This window comes from Manis pentadactyla, chromosome 1, assembly GCF_030020395.1.
Source record: "Manis pentadactyla isolate mManPen7 chromosome 1, mManPen7.hap1, whole genome shotgun sequence".
Classification (NCBI taxonomy): Eukaryota; Metazoa; Chordata; class Mammalia; order Pholidota; family Manidae; genus Manis; species Manis pentadactyla.
The window spans coordinates 11,908,187-11,932,466 of NC_080019.1; the positions used below are offsets into that span (position 1 = coordinate 11,908,187).

The 24,280-nt window shown below is 40.8% G+C and overlaps 1 protein-coding gene and 1 long non-coding RNA gene across 4 annotated transcripts in view; one reads left to right on the forward strand and one right to left on the reverse strand.

The window, feature by feature from the left end:
* Positions 1-12,229: 12,229 nt before the first annotated feature.
* LOC118914272 (tumor necrosis factor receptor superfamily member 10A) overlaps positions 12,230-24,280 on the forward strand; it is a 38,653-nt gene continuing 26,602 nt past the window's right edge. For all 3 annotated transcript variants that reach the window (XM_057488379.1, XM_057488428.1, XM_057488403.1), the window contains exon 1: positions 12,230-12,534. In XM_057488379.1, coding sequence (XP_057344362.1) covers positions 12,370-12,534 — 165 coding nt within the window. In that variant the 5' untranslated portion in view covers positions 12,230-12,369. The remainder of the gene's footprint in view (positions 12,535-24,280) is intronic.
* LOC130679620 (uncharacterized) overlaps positions 23,488-24,280 on the reverse strand; it is a 152,588-nt gene continuing 151,795 nt past the window's right edge. The window contains exon 3 of the long non-coding RNA XR_008992652.1: positions 23,488-24,212. This is a non-coding gene — a long non-coding RNA (uncharacterized LOC130679620). The remainder of the gene's footprint in view (positions 24,213-24,280) is intronic.

Genomic DNA, 24,280 nt, shown 5'->3' on the forward strand with positions numbered 1-24,280 from the left:
TTTCATATCGTATCTTAGTTCATTTTCAGGGTAGCCCAATTAGGCTTTGATCCTCTGTATAAACACAAACAGACCCTTTGCCTACACTTTTATATGCCCTTTATACCCTTGTGTAGAACTCGTTGGAGGTTACCACACAGGAACTGCCCTTTTTTTTTTGCTTTGTTTTTGGTATCACTAATCTACACTTACATGACGAATATTATGTTTACTAGGCTCTCCCGTATACCAGGTCTCCCCTATAAGACCCTTTACAGTCACTGTCCATCAGCATAGCAAAAATGTTGTAGAATCACTACTTGCCTTCTCTGTGTTGTACAGCCCTCCCTTTTCTCCTACCCCCCCATGTATGTTAATCTTAATACCCCCCTACTTCTCCCCCCCTTATCCCTCCCTACCCACCCATCCTCCCCAGTCCCTTTCCCTTTGGTACCTGTTAGTCCATTCTTGAGTTCTGTGATTCTGCTGCTGTTTTGTTCCTTCAGTTTTTCCTTTGTTCTTATATTCCACAGATAAGTGAAATCATTTGGTATTTCTCTTTCTCCGCTTGGCTTGTTTCACTGAGCATAATACCCTCCAGCTCCATCCATGTTGCTGCAAATGATTGGATTTGCCCTTTTCTTATGGCTGAGTAGTATTCCATTGTGTATATGTACCACATCTTCTTTATCCATTCATCTATTGATGGACATTTAGGTTGCTTCCAATTCTTGGCTATTGTAAATAGTGCTGCAATAAACATAGGGGTGCATCTGTCTTTCTCAAACTTGATTGCTGCGTTCTTAGGGTAAATTCCTAGGAGTGCAATTCCTGGGTCAAATGGTAAGTCTGTTTTGAGCATTTTGATATACCTCCATACTGCTTTCCACAATGGTTGAACTAACTTACATTCCCACCAGCAGTGTAGGAGGGTTCCCCTTTCTCCACAGCCTCGCCAACATTTGTTGTTGTTTGTCTTTTGGATGGCAGCCATCCTCACTGGTGTGAGGTGATACCTCATTGTAGTTTTAATTTGCATTTCTCTGATAATTAGCGATGTGGAGCATCTTTTCATGTGTCTGTTGGCCATCTGTATTTCTTTTTTGGAGAACTGTCTGTTCAGTTCCTCTGCCCATTTTTTAATTGGGTTATTTGTTTTTTGTTTGTTGAGGCGTGTGAGCTCCTTATATATTCTGGACGTCAAGCCTTTATCGGATGTGTCATTTTCAAATATATTCTCCCATACTGTAGGGATCCTTCTTGTTCTATTGATGGTGTCTTTTGCTGTACAGAAGCTTTTCAGCTTAATATAGTCCCACTTACTCATTTTTGCTGTTGTTTTCCTTGCCCGGGGAGATATGTTCAAGAAGAGGTCACTCATGTTTATGTCTAAGAGGTTTTCGCCTATGTTTTCTTCCAAGAGTTTAATGGTTTCATGGCTTACATTCAGGTCTTTGATCCATTTTGAGTTTACTTTTGTATATGGGGTTAGACAATGGTCCAGTTTCATTCTCCTACATGTAGCTGTCCAGTTTTGCCAGCACCACCTGTTGAAGAGACTGTCATTTCACCATTGTATGTCCATGGCTCCTTTATCAAATATTAATTGACCATATATGTCTGGGTTAATGTCTGGATTCTCTAGTCTGTTCCATTGGTCTGTGGCTCTGCTCTTGTGCCAGTACCAAATTGTCTTGATTACTATGGCTTTATAGTAGAGCTTGAAGTTGGGGAGTGAGATCCCCCCTACTTTATTCTTCTTTCTCAGGATTGCTTTGGCTATTCGGGGTCTTTTGTGTTTCCATATGAATTTTTGAATTATTTGTTCCAGTTCTCTGAAGAATGTTGCTGGTAGTTTCATAGGGATTGCATCAAATCTGTATATTGCTTTGGGCAGGATGGCCATTTTAACGATATTAATTCTTCCTAGCCACAAGCATGGGATGAGTTTCCATCTGTTAGTGTCCCCTTTAATTTCTCTTAAGAGTGACTTGTAGTTTTCAGAGTATAAGTCTTTCACTTCTTTGGTTAGGTTTATTCCTAGGTATTTTATTTTTTTTGATGCAATTGTGAATGGAGTTGTTTTCCTGATTTCTCTTTCTGTTGGTTCATTGTTAGTATATAGGAAAGCCACAGATTTCTGTGTGTTGATTTTGTATCCTGCAACTTTGCTGTATTCCGATATCAGTTCTAGTAGTTTTGGGGTGGAGTCTTTAGGGTTTTTTATGTACAGTATCATGTCATCTGCAAATAGTGACAGTTTAACTTCTTCTTTACCAATCTGGATTCCTTGTATTTCTTTATTTTGTCTGATTGCCGTGGCTAGGACCTCCAGGACTATGTTAAATAACAGTGGAGAGAGTGGGCATCCCTGTCTAGTTCCCGATCTCAGCGGAAATGCTTTCAGCTTCTCGCTGTTCAATATAATGTTGGCTGTGGGTTTATCATAGATGGCCTTTATTATGTTGAGGTACTTGCCCTCTATTCCCATTTTGCTGAGAGTTTTTAACATGAATGGATGTTGAACTTTGTCAAATGCTTTTTCAGCATCTATGGAGATGATCATGTGGTTTTTGTCTTTCTTTTTGTTGATGTGGTGGATGATGTTGATGGATTTTCAAATGTTGTACCATCCTTGCATCCCTGGGATGAATCCCACTTGGTCATGGTGTATGATCCTTTTGATGTATTTTTGAATTCGGTTTGCTAATATTTTGTTGAGTATTTTTGCATCTACGTTCATCAGGGATATTGGTCTGTAGTTTTCTTTTTTGGTGGGGTCTTTGCCTGGTTTTGGTATTAGGGTGATGTTAGCTTCATAGAATGAGTTTGGGAGTATCCCCTCCTCCTCTATTTTTTGGAAAACTTTAAGGAGAATGGGTATTATGTCTTCCCTGTATGTCTGATAAAATTCCGAGGTAAATCCATCTGGCCCGGGGGTTTTGTTCTTTGGTAGTTTTTTGATTACCTCTTCAATTTCGTTGCTGGTAATTGGTCTGTTTAGATTTTCTGTTTCTTCCTGGGTCAATCTTGGAAGGTTATATTTTTCTAGGAAGTTGTCCATTTCTCCTAGGTTTCCCAGCTTGTTAGCATATAGGTTTTCATAGTATTCTCCAATAATTCTTTGCATTTCCGTGGGGTCCGTCGTGATTTTTCCTTTCTCGTTTCTGATACTGTTGATTTGTGTTGACTCTCTTTTCTTCTTAATAAGTCTGGCTAGAGGCTTATCTATTTTGTTTATTTTCTCGAAGAACCAGCTCTTGGTTTCATTGATTTTTGCTATTGTTTTATTCTTCTCAATTTTATTTATTTCTTCTCTGATCTTTATTATGTCCCTCCTTCTGCTGACCTTAGGCCTCATCTGTTCTTCTTTTTCCAATTTTGATAATTGTGACATTAGACCATTCATTTGGGATTGCTCTTCTTTTTTAAATATGCTTGGATTGCTATATACTTTCCTCTTAAGACTGCTTTTGCTGTGTCCCACAGAAGTTGGGGCTTAGTGTTGTTGTTGTCATTTGTTTCCATATATTGCTGGATCTCCATTTTGATTTGGTCATTGATCCATTGATTATTTAGGAGCGTGTTGTTAAGCCTCCATGTGTTTGTGAGCCTCTTTGCTTTCTTTGTACAGTTTATTTCTAGTTTTATGCCTTTGTGGTCTGAAAAGTTGGTTGGTAGGATTTCAATCTTTTGGAATTTTCTGAGGCTCTTTTTGTGGCCTAGTATGTGGTCTATTCTGGAGAATGTTCCATGTGCACTTGAGAAGAATGTATATCCCGCTGCTTTTGGATGTAGAGTTCTATAGATGTCTATTAGGTCCATCTGCTCTACTGTGTTGTTCAGTGCTTCCATGTCCTTACTTATTTTCTGCCCAGTGGATCTATCCTTAGGGGTGAGTGGTGTGTTGAAGTCTCCTAGAATGAATGCATTGCAGTCTATTTCCCCCTTTAGTTCTGTTATTATTTGTTTCACATATGCTGGTGCTCCTGTGTTGGGTGCATATATATTTAGAATGGTTATATCCTCTTGTTTGACTGAGCCCTTTATCATTATGTAGTGTCCTTCTTTATCTCTTGTTACTTTCTTTGTTTTGAAGTCTATTTTGTCTGATATTAGTACTGCAACCCCTGCTTTCTTCTCACTGTTGTTTGCTTGAAATATGTTTTTCCATCCCTTGACTTTTAGTCTGTACATGTCTTTGGGTTTGAGGTGAGTTTCTTGTAAACAGCATATAGATGGGTCTTGCTTTTTTATCCATTCTGTTACTCTGTGTCTTTTGATTGGTGCATTCAACCCATTAACATTTAGGGTGACTATTGAAAGATATGTACTTATTGCCATTGCAGGCTTTAAATTCGTGGTTACCAAAGGTTCAAGGTTAGCCTCTTTAGTATCTTACTGCCTAACTTAGCTCGCTTATTGAGCTCTTATATACACTATCTGGAGATTCTTTTCTTCTCTCCCTTCTTGTTTCTCCTCCTCGATTCTTCATATGTTGGGTGTTTTGTGCTGTGCTCTTTAATGATCCATCTTTTAAATTGGGTTATCCACTTTTTGTTGTTGAATTGTAGTTTTTTTTAAAAAAACATATTGTGGATATTAACCCTTTATCAGATACAGGTTTACAAGTCTGTTTTTCTCCATTATATGAGTTGTGCCTTCACTCTGTTGATAGTGTTTTGTTGCAAAAAAGTTTTTCATTTTCAAGTCCAATTTATCTATTTTTTCTTTTGTTGTCTGTGTTCTTAGTACCTTAGCCAAGAAATCACTGTCAAATCCAATGTCATAAAGTTTCTTCCTTATGTTTTCTTCTAAGAGTTTTATAGTTTCAGTTCTTATGATAGGTCTTTGATCAATTTTGAATTAATTTTTGTATATGGTGTAAGGTAAGGGTCCACCTTTATTCTTTGTACCTGTATATCCAGTTTTCCCAGCACCGTTTAGTCTGTCCTTTCCCCGTTGAATGATCCTGGGACTTGTGTTGAAACCATTTGGCCATATTTGTAAGGGTTTGTTTTATGGCTTGATATACTATTTGTTTCCATATATTTGTTTTCTGGCTAGTACCACAGTTTTGATTAATGTAGTTTTATGGTAAAATCAGGAAATCAGGAAATGTGAGTCCTCCAACTTTGCTCTTCTTTATCAAGATTATTTTGGCTATTTAGGGTTCCTTGAAATTCCATCCATTTTAGAATTGATTTTTTTTATACTGACTTGCTCATTTTTCTTATTGTTGAGTTTTAAGAGTCCTTTGTGTAATTTTTAATTTTATTTTATACCTGACAAAGATTTTTTTGACAAAGTGTTTGACAAGTGTTTGACAAAGATTTTTCTCCTAGTCTGTGACTTGTGTTTCCGTTCTCTGAATTGTGTTGAATATACAGATCAAGTTGGGAAGAACTGACATCTTGACAAATTGAGTCTTCCTTTCCATGTACATGGAATATCTTTCCATTTATTTATTCTTCTTTAATTTTTTTTCAAATAACACTGTATCTCTTCATGGGTATTGCAAGTACTTTACATCAGTGTGGTCCCAATTCCTCCTCCAATCCCTTATAATTCATTCATTTCACTTATGAAGAAGTTATAATCACTGAATACATTGTGGTTGTTTTATTTTGAGCAAACTGTTATCCATTAGATCAAATAACATTAAGTAAAATAAAAGATTTTTATTTGCTTTCATTTATCCCTTCTCTGATGCTCTTCTTTTCTTTATGCAGATCTGTCTTTGACCAAATTATTTTCCTTCTTTCTGAAGAAATTTTCTTTAACATATCTTACAAGGTGGGTCTACTAACAAATTCCTTCATTTTTTGTTTGCCTCAGAAAGTCTTTATTTCTCTTTTACTTTTTAAAGGTAATTTTGCTGGATACAAAATTCTAGATTGGTGAGGTTTTTTTCCTTTCACACATTATTTTAGTTCACTTTCTTCTTGCTTGTATAGTTCCTGAAGAGAAGCTCATCCTCTATATGTACTGTTTTCCTCAGTCTTTTAAGATTTTCTTTGACATTCTGCCATGTGAGCATGATATGCCTCTGTGTAGTAGTTGTTGTCATTTTTAATTTATCCTGCATGGTGTTCTCTGAGTTTCCTGGATATGTGGTTTGGTGTCTATTATTAATTTGGGGAAATTTCCAGTTATTATTGCTTCAAAAATTTCTCTGTTCCTTTTCCTTTTCTTCTACATCTGGTATCCCCATTGTATATATGTTACTTCTTTTTCACTTATTCCATCGTTCTTAAATATTCTGTTCTTCCCTTTTCACTTTTTTTCCCCTCTTTACGCTATGGTTTTGAAAGTTTCTATTGACATTTCTTCAAGTCCACAGATTCTCTCCTTGGCCAGGTCCAATGTATTCATGAGCCCATGAAATTCTTCATTTCAGTGTTTTTTATTTATAGCATTTTTTTTCTTGAAGTTTCCATCTCCATGTTTACATTTTCCATCTGTCCTTGCATGTTGTCCACTTTTCTATTAGAAACATTAGCATATTACACATAGTTTCAAATTCCTGCTATGATCATTCTAACATCTCTGCCATATCTGTATCTCAATTCTGGTGCTGACTCTCTCTCTTCAAACTGTTTTTATTTTATTTTATTTTTGTTTTTTAATATGTCATGTAATTTTTTTGTTGTTGAAAGCTGGACATGTACCAGGTAAAATGAACTGAGCTAAATAGGTCTTTAGTGTGAAGTTTTATTTTTATCTGGATAGGAGTTAGAATGTGCATTCTCTTTCTTGTAGCTTTTGTTGTTGTCTGAGGTTAAAATTTCCTCTGTTGTCCTTGGATTTCTATCTGCTGTTGTCTTTGAGTTTCCCTTAAGATTTCTTTGTAAATAAGGTGTAAGACAATCCCTTCTTTATTTTTCTTCCCTTCTCCTCCCCTAGCTTTTTTCCTGATTATCTTAAGGTTTATTTTTTTCTCCAAAGTGAAAATACAAGTCAGTGATATAGACATTTTTAATATGTCATGTTAATACCACATTTTACTGCAGTTGTTTCACTGTGTCCCTACTAGATTGCAAGTCCCTTTAAGCAGTTACTGTGTATTTTCTTCTTTGTATACATTATGCCTGGCACATAATCAATGCTTAATAAATATTTATAAAATTATTGTATGCAGGGGCTAATGAACATTTTAACACTGTCTGCTATTGGTACTCCCCATTATATAGCTCTTCCTAGAGTTTATGCTTTTCAGTGGTTCTTAACTGATTCATAATAGAATCTCCTGTATCTTGGGTCTTTACAGAAGATTGTTGAAATGAATGGAAGATAAGATAGCTCAGCACAGAAACGATAACTATAAAACAAGAACCAAAAGAAAATTTTGTAACTGAAAATTCCATGAACTGAAATGAAAAATTCACTTGAATATTATCAATAGAGTTTGCACATTGCAGGAGAAAGAATGAGTGAACTTGAAGAGAGATCAATAGAAACCAATCTGAAGAACAGAGGTAAAAAGAATTGAAAGAAAAAAAGGAATAGAGCTTCAGTGAGCTGTGGGAGAATCATATCATGCAATGTGTAGAGAAAAGAAATGGCTGAATGAATGGGAAAAATATGGCTGAAGTATTCTCAGATGTAGAGAAAAATATACAACTTACAGTTCAAACAGCTTAGAAATGTCAAAGGAAAATAAATATTTAAAAAATACCACCGAGGCACATCACAGTCTGTAAGAAAAACAGAATTTTGTGCATGAAAAATATTTTTTTGCATTCATGATAACAATAAATGAAAACTGCCTTAAAACAATGGAGCCCAGAATCTTTAAGGTGGTGAAAGAAACCTTTGAACCATTACTCATTTATGTTCAGTAAAAATATCTTTAAAAAAAAAAGGAAAATGAAGAAATTATGGCAGATTGTATTTTCCAAAGAGAGCCACAATAATAAATGTAACTAGGATAAACAATCCGATTACAAAGCTGAGATTCTTCAACTGGAAAGAGAAGCAAGCTGAAATTATAAGCTATCTAAAATGTATTCACTTTAAATATAAAGTCCCAGATAAATTACAAGTAAAAGATGGAAGATGATGTACTGCAACCAATAAGCATAAGAAAGCTGGTGTGATTCTTAATGTCAAACAAAGTAGATTTTATATAGGGCATAGTAGCAAAGATAAAGAGAGATATATAATGATAAAAGGAGCAATTAATCAAAATGACATAACACTCAACAATACTTGTGTACCTAATACAGAGCTTTAAAGACTTAAAGCAGAAATTGACAGAATTAGTGGGAGAAATAAACAGATCTACAATCATAGGTAGAGATTTTTAACACCCCTTGCTCAATAATTCATAGAACAGCTAGTCAGAAAAAACATCAGTAAAGTCATAGATGATTTAAAAAATTCATCATGACTTTGACCAAACTAACAGTCATAAAACACTACACCCAACAATTGTGCAAAGCTAAACTGTTTTAAACACATATAGTATGTTCAATAAAATAGAGCACATTCTGGGCTGTAAAACAAACCTCAATAAATTTTACAAGATTGAAACTGCACCAAAGTATGTTCTCTGGTTGCAATAGAATTGAATAGAAATCAATAACACTAAAATATTAAGAAAACACTTACATATTTAGAATTAAACAGCATAGTTCTAAATAGTCCATGGGTTAGAGAAGAAACTAGTTGTCCCTTCCTTGAACAGCATGGGTTTGAAACACATGAGTCCACTTATAAGTGGATTTTTTTTCCATAAAAATATTAGAAAAAATTTTGGAGATATGTGACAATTTGGAAAAACTAAAAAATTTGAAAAGCCTATCAAAAAAAATTAAGAAAAAGGTATGTCATGAATGTATAAAATATATGTAGATCCTAGTCTGTTTCATCATTTACTACCATAAAATATATAAAAATTTATTACAAAAAGTTAAAATTCATTCAAATTTATGGACACAAATACTTAAAGACCATTCATGGTGCCATTTGCAGTCAGGAGAAAGGCAAGCAACTTAAAGATGAGGTATTAAAGCATAACTGCACAAGATTTACTGTACTACATTCCTGTTATAAAATTCCATAGCTATTGTGGGGAGCTCAAGTCTCGAGATAATTTCTTTTGTAAACTTATTCCAGATGGCATAAACTTAAGGCATCATAAACACAAAACAGTATTATAAAAGTATTTTCTCTTACTAATGGTTTCCTTAACATTTTCCTTCCTCTAGCTTAGTATATTGTAAGACTACCATATATAATGCAATATAACATACAAAATATGTGTTGACTGACTTAATCAGCAAAGCTTCTGGTCAGCAAGGCTTCTAACAGTAGTTAAGTTCTGGGGAAATAAAAATTTATATGAGGATTTCCAACTTTGTGGTAGGGTTGGTGCCTCTAACCCCCATATTGTTCAAGGGTCAAGTGCACATGGAAATCGAATTGAATGATAATGTCAATGCAACATATCAAAATTTATGGGAAGCAGCTAGAGCAAGGCTTTGAGACTGTGAATGTTTATATTAGTAAAAAAGAAAGAGTTTGAATCAATGATCTAGTTTGCCACTTAGGAAGCTAGGAAAAAAAGAACAAAATAAGCCCAAAATAAGTAGAAGAAGATAATATAAAGAGAAGAAACCTATGAAACAGAAAAGAGAATAAACCTGAAAAACAAAGAAAATTGACATAGTCATAGCTATTTGAAAAGAATAATAAAATGTATAAATCCCTAGCAAAATTCACCAAGAAAAAGAGAAAACACAAATTACCAAAATCACAATAAAAGAGAGGAAATCACCATGATCATTAGGATAATAAGGGAACAGTGTGAGCAACTCTGTGCCAATATGTTTGACGAATACATATTTGAAAATACTTCTACTTCTTTATGTGTTTGTTTTGACAATGAAGTTTTTAAAGGAATTTGTCTCTTAAGAGTTCCTTTAAAAACTTCATTGTCAAAACAAACACATAAAGAAGTAGAAAATCTGAGCAGCACCATATCTATTAAAAGATTTTAATTTATTATCAAAAACCTTCACACACAAGTAAAAACAACAAATGACCTCCACAGGTGCTATTGGTGAATGCTATCAAACATTTAAGGAAGAAATAATAATAGTCCTATACAACTCTCGAAATTGAGCTTATTTTATAAGTCCAGCATAACCCTAGTACCTAAACCTTACGAAGACATTGCAGAAAGAGATAATTATAGACCAATATCTTCATGAATAGAGACACAAAAAAATCCTTAGCAAGTCACATCAGGCAATATGTAAAAAGGACAATACATGTGACAAATGAAATTTAGCCCAGGAATTCAGTGTAGGTTTATCATTTTAAAGTCCATCACTTTGATTGATCACTTTAGCAAAGGAGAAAAGCCAGAGGGTTGTCTCAAGAAATGCAGAGAAATGTTTGACAAAATTCAACATCCATTCACGATAAACATTCATTCCAAATTTGGAATGGAAGTGAACTTAATCTGATCAAGAGCACCTGTGAACACAACTGCAGCTAACATCATTATCTAAAAGTGATGTATTGTGTGTTTCTGTCCTCTAAGATGGAGAGCAAGACAGCATGTCTGCTTTCCCCATTCCTGTTCATTATACTGGAAGTCCTAATCAGGGTGAGTAAACAAGAAAGACAAACGAAAGGCATGAAGGGTGGAAAAGGAGAAATAAGAAAGACTGTTCTTAGTTACAGACAATACGACTGCTTCCTTAGAAGATCTTAAATAATCTACCAAATGACAGCTAGAAATATATAAAGTTAGCAATATCATAGCATACAAGATCAATGCACAAAAATCACTTGTTTTTAATATAGCAGCAATGAGCAATTTGAAAATATAATAATGTAACCAACTCCACTGACAATAGCATCAAAAATATTTGGGAATACATTTACAACAGATGTGTACAACGTATATGTACCTTATAAAATACTCTAGATTTAAAGTAAGGAATGTCTAAAATAAAACCATCTTATGAATTAGAGGACTCAGTATTTTAAGATGTCAGTTATTTTAACTGATCTCTATATTCAATGCAATGCCAATTAAAATCCCAGCAGGACTTTCTTAACTGAAAATTTTATGTGAGAGAAAATTTATATCAAAATACAAATAATTTTAGGGAAGAAAAAAGAACATTTGGAAGACTTCAACTACCTGATTTCAAGAGTGACTACAGTAATCAAGACAATGTGGTACTGGCAGGAAGGTAGACAAGTAATAGGTCAGTTAGACAAAATACAGAGTCCAGAAATGAACCATATATATGGTCAGTTGAATTTCAACAAAGTGCGTGAGATATTCCATGGGAAAAGAAAGTCTTTTCAATAAATGGTGCTGGAACAACTGGATAAATGTATGGAGAAAAATGGACATCAACGCATACTACCCTTGGCTGGGCAAAACGCACGCAGAGGGTGGAGCTGGAAACCACCTCTGGTTCCCTTCTCTCCTACCCACTGTCGATCCTAAAATCACCCTTTAAGGACCGGAAAGCAGGACTCAGGTTTCTGTTGCTTTCAGAATACTGGATCCCCTCAGTCTGGGCCTAGCAGAGTGCTGGGTGTATGGGAACAGCTGGAGAAGCCTCACCCACGTGGGGACACCCCCTCCTAGCCCACAGAGCTTCAAGTGCCAATTAGCCTCCTGCAGCTCTGTTTCCCAGGAGCCTTAACGAATCTAACAGGGAAGAAAAATCCAGAAGAAGGGCTAAAGTGGGTTCCTCAGTCCTACAGCAGCAGTCGGGTTGAGATGAGATAACATGAAGACCTGAGACCCAAAGACGGAGGACGGCCCTGGAAACACCTAGGCTCAAGATGGAGATGGGGGAGCTGTGGGACCTCAGACGGCCTGAATTCAGACCCTCCACCATGGCCTCTGTGCCCCTCATTCTGTCCACCCAGTCCTTCACTGAGCGTTTGCTCCCAGCCGGACACGGGACTACTGAGATGCTAAGGTCAAGCTCCGGACCAAGAAAGCCACCCAGGGGGACAGAGCTGCAGCGTGACTCTGGATGAATAACGTCCATGCACCCGGTCGGTGAGGGAGAGGAAGCACAGGGGCTCAGAGTGGGCTTGAAGGCGGTAGTCAGAAGACGGGAGGTGGCCCGGGGTTTATGAACAGGAGGGACACTGGCCCTGGATCAGAGACGCCTTGTGACGGCTTCGCCTGGTTTCCGCTTCAGAGCAGCGGGCACCACCCTTGTGACTCACCCCGCATGGATTGCACAATACCAGACTATACAAAAGGGCGAGGCGCGGGCTGGGCATTTGCACCCAAGCGCGGGAAGAGCAGTGCGTGCCGGCGGAGGAGCAGCGTCCCCGAGCCCGGCCAGTCGGAGGACGACCCCCCGCACGGCAGGAATTACCCCACCGTGGCCATTCCCAATGACTCGGCCGGGTTTCGCCCCGCGGCGGCCGGAACACCGAGGGCGCCCGAAGGGCACCACGGCGCCGCGCGGACCGAGGGCACCGGCCTGCGCGGGAGCCTGGCCTCCACTCCGGGGCCCCAGGACACTTACCGTCGTCGTCGTCGTCGGGCTCCTGCTGCCGGTGAGTGCCGCCGCGGTACCTGGAGTGGGCAGGCGCGCGCGGGGGCCCGGAGGGGTTGTGCGCGTGGCGGCGGGGTGCCCGCCCGAGTCACGTGCGTCCTGGGCATGTCGGGACAGAGTCCGGGGGAGAGAGGGGTCCCCGGGCGCGGCAGGTCCCTCCAGGATCCAGGCAAGTCTTGCTGCCCCAGAACCGAACTCCAGAAACAACGAAGATGAGTTGAAAACTCCCTACCAGCATTCAAGGTGCCTGAAGTCCCTCTCCCCTTTGGGAGCCTGTATTTAATTTTAAAACATGCTCTTTGCAAATCTTGAATGTGCAGCCCTGGAAAAATCACATGCCCCCCGGTGACTTCCTCATCTGTCGGTTCTAACTCCTGAGGGTCCCCACTGAGCAGTTTGCGAAGTTCTTTCCAGGCACTTTCTTGCACCGTACTAAGTACAGGGCTGTAGAAACAACTAACAATTAGCTAACTCCGGCCCCGGGGTCTTGCGGTTTCCTTCAGGAGGCAGGGTGTGAGGTTTCCGCTTTGCTTTCTCTTTAGAGACAAAACCGGCTGGTGGTGAGCTCCATGAAATTCGCTACAGAAACCATGGGCGCGCTTCCATTTCTTTCCCAGGTTGACTGAGGGGACTGGCCGATTGCGCTTTTGAGATTCTTTGTATATTAAAACAATTCCTTTACAATGACAAAGAGGTTATAGGAATAATGACATTTTAAATGTTTTTATTTAATAGTAAATTTTTAAAAACAACCACATTTTGTACTCATAAAATTACAGAACTTACCTTTAAAATAGTATCTATTAGGTGTGTCAATGAAAAATTCAATTAAGTCACCTTAAAAATAAAGGCAGAGTTTTATTTGAGCCAGATTTTGGATCTAGACCCAAAAAACCCTAACTCCCAGAGGTCGGGGAGGAGAAATGTCCCCAAACGCCCAAGTTTATATCAAAGGTGTTTATATCAGCAAAGAACAAACAAGGCAAGAGAGAACTGCACAGGGGTACATTTCATTCATAGAAGGAACGGTATGCAAAGAAAAGAGCTAGGTACAGTACACACCCGGGTCAGCCCTTGGCACTGAGGGAAGCTAAGGGGGAAGGTAAAAATTTTGCTTACCCTTTAACAGGAATGTGGAGATGCCAGATGGGGTTTTTTGTTTTGGTTTGGTTTGCGTAGTTTCTCGTGGGTGGCCATTTTGCTACTCCCAGAGTTAATGAAACCTTCAGTACTTAGACTTTAGAAAACGTTTTGGTGGTCCCTAGTACAGTAGGCAGCTTTTCTTCATTTCACAAGTGGGACCCACGTTTAGCATTGCTCCATGAATGGCTCACTTCAGTCAGGCCAGAGTGTCTCTGGGTGAATCTGTGCAGACAAAGTAAAAAATCTGAAGCTGATGGTTTTGGGAGTGTGAGACTGAGACAGGAACCATGGGTGCAGTCAGAGTAGGGTGAGGGCCTCTAGAAAAAGACCCCTACCAAAACTCTGTATTAAACAGTTAAGCCAAGTCAGAATCACATGAATTGTCTAAAGTGAAATAACAAACTAGGAATATAAGCATTCTTCAGTGAAGATAGTTAAAACTAAAAAGCCAGGAGTAACTTAACCTGGAATGTTTGAACATCTTCCAGATAAGAAAATACCTCAGCATAGCCCATGTCTTTTTTGTATCAATTAAATAAAGCTATTGTAAAATTTACTTTAGCCTGCTAAAAAGCCCAGCTTACCTTTAACTTTACCCAGATACTGCTTTTTCTCCTCCAGCCCTAATCAAGTCAAAAACTCAACTCACCTTGAAAACAAAACAAGCAGCCTTGACTGATGTGCTCGCAAACCAAGAAACTGCTACTCTAAGAATCAAAGCAGTAAATGTCTTATGATAACTACTCAAAATAATCCGGAAAACTGATAAGAAACTTAGTGTCTCTTTAAAGATAAACATTTAGAGACCATCTGGTGAATCTATAGCCCTCTTTGTCTCTCAACCGCCTATAAATCCCCTAGACAGTGCACCACCCGGTCTCTTGTCCCCTCCTGGCCCACACCAGGAGCTCTGTCTGTCCTCTCACCGTATCTCTCAATAAAAGTCTCCCTGGCTCTCCTACCTTGACTGTTTGCTCAGTTCATTCTTCTGCTCTGCAAACATGAACCCTGGCATCAAGACCTAGGCCTCTGACATCCCAATTCTCCCCTCATCCCCTAATAAGTTTTGCCTTTTCTATGCATCACATGCTTGTTCACTTCCTAAAAATCTAATGACAAATTACATTAGGTGTTTCTGTAAGTTCATTAAGATGTATTTTATTCTTTTAAATAATGGCATACTATTGTATTGCTTGGGTGAACCAGTTTATTTTATTTTCCCCTCCTTATGGATAGCTGTTGGAGCTATACCCTATTTAAGTTTTTGCTAATTCCAAGAGCATTGTAGCAAACACCCTTGTATGAATCATGTATCTGTATAGCCATGTGTACCATTCTAATTTGTAATTCTCAGACTTGGTTGTTGGATCAATGAATTTTTTAGAATTTTTCCAATAGTGACAAATTGTCCTCCAGCAGAAGGCAGTACCATTGTACACTCTAACCTAGAATACAAACATGTGCCTGATTTCCTACACAGTGCAACACTGGGTTTTAATTCTCTGCTAGTCCCAGAGGTTAAAAAAAAAAAAAAAAAAAGGTGCACCACAGTGTTCCACTTTGATTCCCAGGTGCTATTACAGATTTTTGGAGTAGATGACCAGGAGACCCAGATTAGGCAGCAGAGGAGGGTGGCCAGGGGACTGGAAATCCTAACTCTGCGCTTGAACTTCGTCATCTGGGGCCAGTTGCTGCCCCAGCCCTTCCTGTAATGCCTTAAGGCCCACATTCTCAGACTTTGGAATGATTGCATTAAACGGAGCCCCATCCTGAGCGCTTCCCTGAGCCCAGATCCCTGCTCTGCATGTACTGGGATGGCCCCATTTCCGTCCTAGGCTTCCCACCCAGCTCCCTCACTCTATTAAAGCAGAACTGTGAGATAGAGAGGCTCAAAAGCTCAGTCAGGCTGCTTGAGTCCTGATGTTGGAGCAGGAGACGGTGGCTGTGCTCTGTTCCTTTCCCACTTGGGGACCTGGTGTGCCCCCACTGCTTCATGTGTAAAATGAGAGAAGGTGAAAGTCTGTAGGGCCCTTTGTAAACTCCTCAGAGCTGTGTGGGAGGACAAGTCACACCCTCAGTATTGAAATTGATCACTCTGGTGCTGGCAGGTCACAGAGCATGTGATCTCCACCTAGCTGTGGCTGCCACCTGCTTACATGGGCACCTTGGTATGGGCCTCCTGAGGTGGGGGCAGGAGCTTCTGAAGAGCAGGCTGGAAAGCTATGCTAGATCATGGAGGAATGCAGAGCAGCCCAAACATCACGTGATGACAGTGATGGCATTGCAGGGCCCCAGGCCCGGCCTGTGCAAAGGTTTCCAGCTGCCCCTTTGTTGAGCATTTTGCACAAGGGCAGTTTGAAGTTTGAGCAGGAGATGGATAAACTGACAAGGCTGTAGGAGGCTAGTCACCTGAGCCTCTGCTAAGAAGGTTGCAGCTCCTGCTCTTCTGCAGCAGCTAATCTGTTAGTAATCCCATTCAATGTATTTTTCATTTCAGGTGTTATATTTTCTTCATTTCTCCATGTTCTGTTTAGGTGTCTGGTATCATGTGTTATCTAGTCTTATGATCTTTACTCATGTGTTCATGTTTTCTTTTATGCCTTCAAGTATTTTTATAAAATCTCTAACAACTGGTTAAGGTTTTTGTCTATTAATTCCATTCTGTCACCTCCTGACTTGTTTCTTTTGCTTGGATTTTCTCCTAGTTGTGGGGATACTTTTCTTCTTTTCATGCCAAGTCATTTACTATTGGATGATAAACACTGTGAATTTTACTTTCTTTGGTACTGGATTTTGTTGTGTTCCTCTACAGGGTGTTGTGTATTGTTCTGGTCACAGGCAAGGAAACTAAAACTCAATTTAATCATCTGAGGCTAACTTTTAACTTCTGTCACGTCTCAAGTTGCTGTATTTGGGGGTTAATTAGTTAACCAGTGAAAGTACAGTTGTTATTTGCTGATAACTAGCCAGCACCAGTGGCTGGTATATCCACTATCGTGAAGGGGAACATGAATAAGCCATGGGTGAGCCTGGCTCGTCATCCAGCCTGCTGATTCCAGTGGTATCTTCTCAGCCTGGGTTGATTCCCTTTTATGCATGTTGCAGATCAACCCTCACCCGGACAGTGGGAGGGCCCCTCAGCACATCTCCAGACCTCTCTCTGTAGTGCTTCTCGCCCAGTTCTCTGCCCTGCATTCAGCCTCTTGAGACTGCTGTATCTCCTCAAGGCCCCAGGGCTCTCCTGGCAACCCCTCCCTGAGCTGCAGCCTGGAAATTATTCTTAGGCAGTGCACTGAAGCTATCCCCATGCTCACCTCCTTTGTGTCCTGGGAGCTGAGTTGTTAGTCTCCCACCAAGTAGTTGGTGAGCCCTTCACTCATAAAAAGTCTGGGCCCTGGGGGGGGCAAAAATAAGTGACCCCATGTTTGTCCTGCTCCTGGGAGCTCTGATCTGGTGGAAGAAATGAGACCAGGGACCTAAATGACTAAAAAAAAAAAATGGCATAAGGTCCACCACCAAGTCTCACCCACCTCCAGAGAAGCTGTGATGGTGCCAGGGAGCCATTCCCAGTGCTGGGACTCTGACAGACATGAAAGCACAGGTTACAGTAATTGCTGGCCTGGAGGGTGTGATTTTGATTAAAATCAACATTGTAGGTAATATTTACACTAATCACAACAAGTACTTAAACACAAGCTCTGTTCTCAGCACTCAGAACACATGTTAACTCATTTAATTCTCACAACAACCAGACTGTAGGAACCACAACTATCGCTGTTCTCTGATGGGTAATGTGAGACACAGGTAAATCCAGTGACTTGCTGAAGGTCACCCAGCTATTGGATGGAGGGGCTGGGCAGGGCAGGTGAGCAGCCTCGGGCAGCAGCTCCAAAGCTGGGTCACTGGGTCCCCTGCTGACCATCCCCAGCTGAGCATGTGGTGCTCGTCTTTAAGGCTGTACTCAGCCAGCACAGGGTCACGACTGGAGGGTCCCTGAGAGGTCATTTAGGGACTTCCCCAGGGTCATGCAGCTATGTGGTGCCTAGAAACCAGGTGACTTAAATTTCAATTTGATTTTTTTACTACTATTAAAAAAAAAAGCACGCAAATCTCTGAAGCAGGTCTCAGGGCACAGGAAGCCCTTGAGGACTGATCTGATGTGGGCCATTAGCCTGTTAATTACTGCTCAGTTAAGATATGTGGTAGCTTTTAGGCAGTGTTAACTTAAAGAGGAAAGAAGAGAGTGTTTGAATTCTTTTTTGATCAGAAAATAGCAGCTAGTGTGAGGCTCCATCTTGGCTGCAGAACAGACCGACCCTTGCATCACTTGCAGGAGGAGCAAGGGAAGGAACCCCATTCATCCCTCATCTCTGGGAGTCAGTGCAAGACCCCCACGGCCTCCTGCCTTCTCCTTTTCCTTCTCTCCTTTGACCATGCAGTCCGGCGCCCCACTGTCTCTTGTTCACACGCACACAGACAGGAGCAGCCTCACAGCTCTGGCCACACCTTCCATTTCCCTCCTGCAGAGACGACCGCGCACTGGAAAGCCCCCGACTTGATTTTGCCTCCTCCCACTGCCATTACTTTGACTTCATTCCTGCCCGTGATCCTGACCGTGTGGACTTGTCCTCCCAGGTCCGCCAGTGTCCCTTCCACTCTGCCTGGGCAGCCCCTCCAGGCTCTTTTCACCTGTGCCGGCCTGGGGACTGTCTGTGTCTCTGCCGCAGCTCCCTGTGGCCCAAAATAGTCCTAAGGAAAGGAAGGGCCGTGTCTTGTCCCTGACTCCCCAGACGTCACACGGCGCTGCTCAGCAGGCTGCAGGCGCGCTGCCCCTCGACGCAGGGATGACAAGGGTCCAAGATGCTGGCACTGATGCTGATCGCACCCCCTCGTCCTGTTCTAGAGTGTGTTTAATGCGGTGGTGGGAGACAAGACAGGCAGGTTGAGGACAGAAGACAGGAACCCCTGAACATCACCCTGAGGATTTGCCGAGGTCCACTGGCTCCAAGTGTCGAGCTTTCCCTGGGTGGGCCCTGATCAAACCAGCACTTCTAAAGATGATTGTTTGTCCAGTGGAGTGGCGGACTAGGTGTGTGAACCCAGACGGCCTGAGCTGCATTTGGCGTGTGTCTTCGTGGTCAGTTTGAGTGGCAAGGTAGTGTCGGCCTGAAGGAGGAAAGAGGCAGCAGACACGGGCGTGAGATAATTAGGTGCCTCTGACAGGTGAAGCTTCATAGGAGGAGGGAAAGGGATTCAGGGTGGAGTCCGGGTTCCTAGCCAGAGGTCGTTAACAAATCCAAAGAATAAATGGGAAGCAGAGGTCCTAAGAATTAGGAATATGGATGTGATTTCCTGGTCAGCTTATCTTGCAAAACCACTCTGTCTAATTGAGGGGTGGTCTTATCTTGCTCTTGCTTAACCCCCAGGTGTGTGACTTGCAAAAATAATATGTAACTGTGGAAAACTACTGTGAGTTAAGTGCTTTGAAAATGCTACATAAACCCTTGGCTTTGAGTGCTCTGGGTCCTTGTTGAAACCCGCTGCGTCAGGCAGACACTTGGACCCCAGCTAACTCAAAATAAACCTCACTGTGTGACTTGCATTATCTTGAGTGTCTTCTGTCTATTTGAGAGGTGGTCGACTCCGGACCCTAACACCAGAGGTCGTTAACAAATCCAAAGAATAAATGAGAAGCAGAGGACCTAAGAATTAGGAATATGGATGTGATTTTTGGAGGCAGTATCAACATTTCATTGCCAGCAGACCTGCGCTACACAAAATGCTAATGAAAGTTTCAGGTTGAAGAGATGACAACAAATGGAAGCTTATATGTCACAGAAGGAAGAACAAAAGATCACCAGAGATAGAATATACCGCGACAAACATAAAAGACTGCTTCCTCTTAATTTTGTAAAAATATACCGTACACAATCAAAAATAGTTACATTGTGTGGTTTACGACATTGTATCCGCACAATTCATAGGACAACTACAACAGCCAGAATGGGAGGCAGTGATGAACGGATGTATGTACTTGTAAGTCTCATATTTTATACTAATAATTACACTATTAATTCAGCAATACAACTTAGCAGTGAAAAGGAATGAAGTATTGATGCACAGAACAACATGGGTGAATTTCAAAATAATTCTGAGTGAGAGGAGACAGAGAAGAATACCTAACGGCCCCAGTCACTGAGCCGCCGCTGGGGACTCTGCAGCCTCCCCCCTTGAACTCCCTCGCTTCCTGAGGCTCTGTCCCCTGCCTCCCACCTTCTCCGGCCACTGCCTTCCACGGAAAAGGAAAAGAAATTCCATTTCCACCAAGGAAAAGGAATCCTATTGTAAATCCGCTATCCAGAACCTCCAGTCTTCCGACGCTTTTGCTGATGCAAGTAAGGGTGATGATCTGCTTCCTGCTGGCACCGAGGATTATATTCATATAAGAATTTGACAGAAAATGGCAGGAAGACTCTAACTACTGTCCAAGGGATCACGGATTATGGCGATAAAAAGAAACTAGTGAAGGATTTAAGAAGAACTCTGCCTGCCATGGTACTACTGTAACTGAGCAGCAGAATATGGGGATGTAATTCAGCTACAGGGTGGCCAGCCCAAGAACACATGCCAGTTCCCAGCAGAGACTGGACCGGCTAAGGGGGACCAGCTGGAGGTTCATGGGTTTTAAGTGCTTTTGGCTCTCTGAAGCTTAAGTGAGGATTTCCTTGCAATGAGAATTTCCCTCTGTCCCTCGTCACAAGTTCAAAACCTCACAGTTTGTCTAATGGTTCCATTTGGGGTCTGCTTTTAACTTGGGCTCATGTAACTCCTTCATGCAATAAACTGAGAAGTGCAATGCCTATATATATCAACTTCTAAAAAAAAGGGAACTTCTGTTGTGACAGAAAGTAGATCAACAGTTCCCTGGGGACAGGAGAGTCGGCAGCAGGGAGGGTTACCAAAGGGCAAGGGGAAACTATCAGGGCTGATGACATGGTCATTATTATCTTGATGGTAGTGGTGGTTTCACAGATGTGTACATGTGTCAAACTCTATCAGTGGTGTAATTTACTCATGTAGTTTCTTGCATGTCAACTATTCCTAAATAACTCTCTTTTTTTTGTTTTGTTTTGTTTTGGTATCATTAATCTACAATTACACGAGGAACACTATGTTTACTATGCTCCCCCCTTCACCAAGTCGCCCACACAACCCCCATTACAGTCACTGTCCATCAGCGTAGTAAGATTCTGTAGAATCACTACTTGTCTTCTCTGCGAATAACTCTCTTTTTAAGAACATTTCAGCAGACTGGAAACAGTTAAGAATGTATATTTTAATTTCTTTACCAATTGCATATACATAATGGAAATATGTAAAGATAAAAAGCCAATACACAAATAAAAAGTAATTACCATCAAAGCATGCAGGGAAAGAGGAACAAGGAGAAAACAGACTGAACAAACATACAATAAATAGTAAACTTATAGCCATATTTCAACTGTATTAATTATTATATTGAAGCCACTATATTAACTGCTTAAATTGTAGCACAAAATGCTACAATTCAAAAGTGGAAAAGGTTAGAGGGATGGGATGAGAAGGCAAGAACCAACTATATATTATCTAGTAGAATGCACTTTCAAAGTATGACATAGATAGAGACAGACCATGAAAATAGTAAAGGGAAGAAATCTCTGGTGGCTGTAAAAATATCTAACGAAGGTGATTCCAAGACAAAGAATATTAGGAGAAAGAGGAAGGAAGGTTTTTTTTGTCCTAATGGGAGGAAAGGCACAGGATGTGGGCCCAGAAGCAGGCGGGTAGGGAGATTCCCCCCAGTGGAGTGCAGGGAGCTTCAGCATCGAGCTTCTACTCTCCCTAGGAGGTTAAGAAGCAAGGCCATTGGCTGGGAGCGAAAAAGGATGAGGAGGTGCTGGAGAAGAAAAGGGGAAATGGTCTTTTTACAAAGCAGGAGAGGAACCAGTCCAGGGTGATTCAGTGGCTCCAGGCCAGCAGCAGGCTCTCTGTGGTTGTTATCACTGAAGTGTGGTAATAGTGGTTTTTTAAAATCGAGATACAATTGGCATTTGAAATTATGCTCGTTTCAGGTGTGCAACATAATCACTCAATATCTGTATATGTTGTGAAGCAATCACCACAGTAAGTCTACTTAACATCCAACACCACTCATAGTTATGTGTTTTTTTTCTTGTGATGAGAACTTTTAAGGCCCACTCTCTTAGCAGCTTTGAAATGTGCGATACAGTATCATTGACTGTAGTCACCATGCAGTACATGACATCCCCAGGACTTTTTTGTTTTATAACTGGAAACTTGTATCTTTTGACCCTCTTCACCCATGTCATCCACCCTCTGCCCCTGCCTCTGGCAACCACCAGTCTGTGCTCTGTGTTCGGTTTATTTTGTTTTGTAGCATTTTGTTTTTTAAGATTACACATATAAGTGAGATCATGTGGTATTTGTCTTTCTCTTGTCTGACTCATTTTGTTTATCAAATGCCCTCAGGACCCATCCACATTGTCACAAATGTCAAGATTTCCCTCTTTCATGGCTGAATAGTGCTCCACTTTTATATATGCAGCATGATTTTTTTTTTCAGAATCTCTATGAGCATCTCACTTTTTCTTTTTTTCTATTGAAATATACTTGATATACAATATGGTTTCAGGTATATAACATAGTGATTTGACAATTATATACATTACCAAATGCTTATCATCTGTCATTACTATATTATTCACTATATTCCCTATGCTGTATTTTCATATCCATGACTAATTTATTTAATAATTGGAAGTTTGTACTTCACCTATTTTACCCATCCTCCCACCTCCCTCCCTTATGACAACCACCAGTCCATTCTCTGTGTTTATGAGTCTGTTTTCTTTGTTTGTTTATTCATTTGCTTTGTTTTTTAGGTTCCACGTGTAAGTGAAATCATATGGAATTTGTCTTACTCTGACTTATTTCACCTGACATAATACCCTCTAGGTCCATCCATTTTGCTGCACATGGCAAGATTTCTTTCTTTTTTATGGCAGAGTAATATTCCAGTGTGTATATGTACCATATCTTCTTTATCCATTCATTTGTTGATGGACACTTAGGTTGCTTCTATACCTTGGCTATTGTAAATAACACTGTGATAAAAAATAGGAGTGCATATATCTTTTTGAATTAGTGATTTTGTTTCCTTTGGGTAAATTCTCAGAAGTGGAGCTACTGGGCCATATAGTATTTTTAGTTTTAGATTTTTGAAAAACCTCCATACTGCTTTCTGTAGTGGCTACACCAGTTTATATTTCCACCATTGATGTATGAGGGTTCCCTTTCCTCCACCTTGCCAACACTTGTAATTTCTTGTTTTTTTGATATTAGCCATGATGTCTAGGGTGAAGTGATATCTCTTGGTTTTGATTTGCATTTCTGATGACTAGTGATGTTGAGTATCTTTTCATGTGTCTGTTGGCCATCTGTATGCTTTCTTTGTGTCGCGCGCCCCGTCCTCACCGGCAAGAACAGCACACAACAACAGCAGGATTCTTCTGCAGAAAGCTTTACTCTTCAGCTCTTTGTGAAACAAATGTGTCGGGCAGGACCCAGACTAAACGAAGGGGCCAGCTTATATAGCTCTCATGCTCTGTGCTGATTGGTGCTGCTATACGTGCTTCATTAGCATGGCAATTTTTAGTAGATCTGATTGGTTCTTATGCTAAAGAGTGATTAGCATGTGGTTTTGTGACGTAGGGTATTTTGCAACTGGGAAGTATGGGACTTTCAAGTTGCCCCACGTTGAGCGCCACCCTCTGGGTGCGGCTGCCAACATCTCCCCCTTTTTTGTTTAATAGAAACTCAGGACGGAACTTGTCAGCTGAGGCGGAGATAGAGGCCTGACCTCCAGCAAACATTTCTTGATGCCCCCTTTTTGGAGAGGGTCTCTGGGCATCTACCCCTATGCAGTCAGGCGTGTCTCTCAGAGGGGTCCAAAACCTCTTGCAGTGCTTTGCCTCGCATCCTCTAGCAGACGTTGGGACCGCCTGGTACAAAGGGTCTTGGACCTTTTCTTTGACCCTCTTGCACCGCGAGTTTCTTAGGGAAAGCTGCAGGTAAGCGATAAGGTACCCGGGCCTGGTGCAATGCCACAAGGGCTCAGGGTGCAAGGGCTACCTCAAGCTAAAGCTGAGCTTCTTTATTGAGCATGTTGAGCCATACTTGGGGAGAGGCGCCAATATCTACCGCCATCAAGGCTTGAGCAAGGATCACTTTATCTTGCCTGTGTTGGGCACGGAGCCTGCATAACAACCAGAGTAGGAGCATGAGACCTCCAAGCATGAATACACTCATCCCAGCCATGCCCGCCCACTCTTTAACGTGGGAGAGAGCTCTGTGGAACCAGGAAGAGAGTCCTTCTGCTACGGAGATATCTAGCCGGGTGGAGTTGATGTGGGTTATTTCTCGCCGTAGCTCTTCTAATGCTCCATCAAAGTCTTGGGACCAGTTTCCTGAAAGATACTGGGACAGGCTTCGTGACAGATTAGCTGCTCGCGTAAAGTTTTCATATTGTATGCTAGTAATGCAGA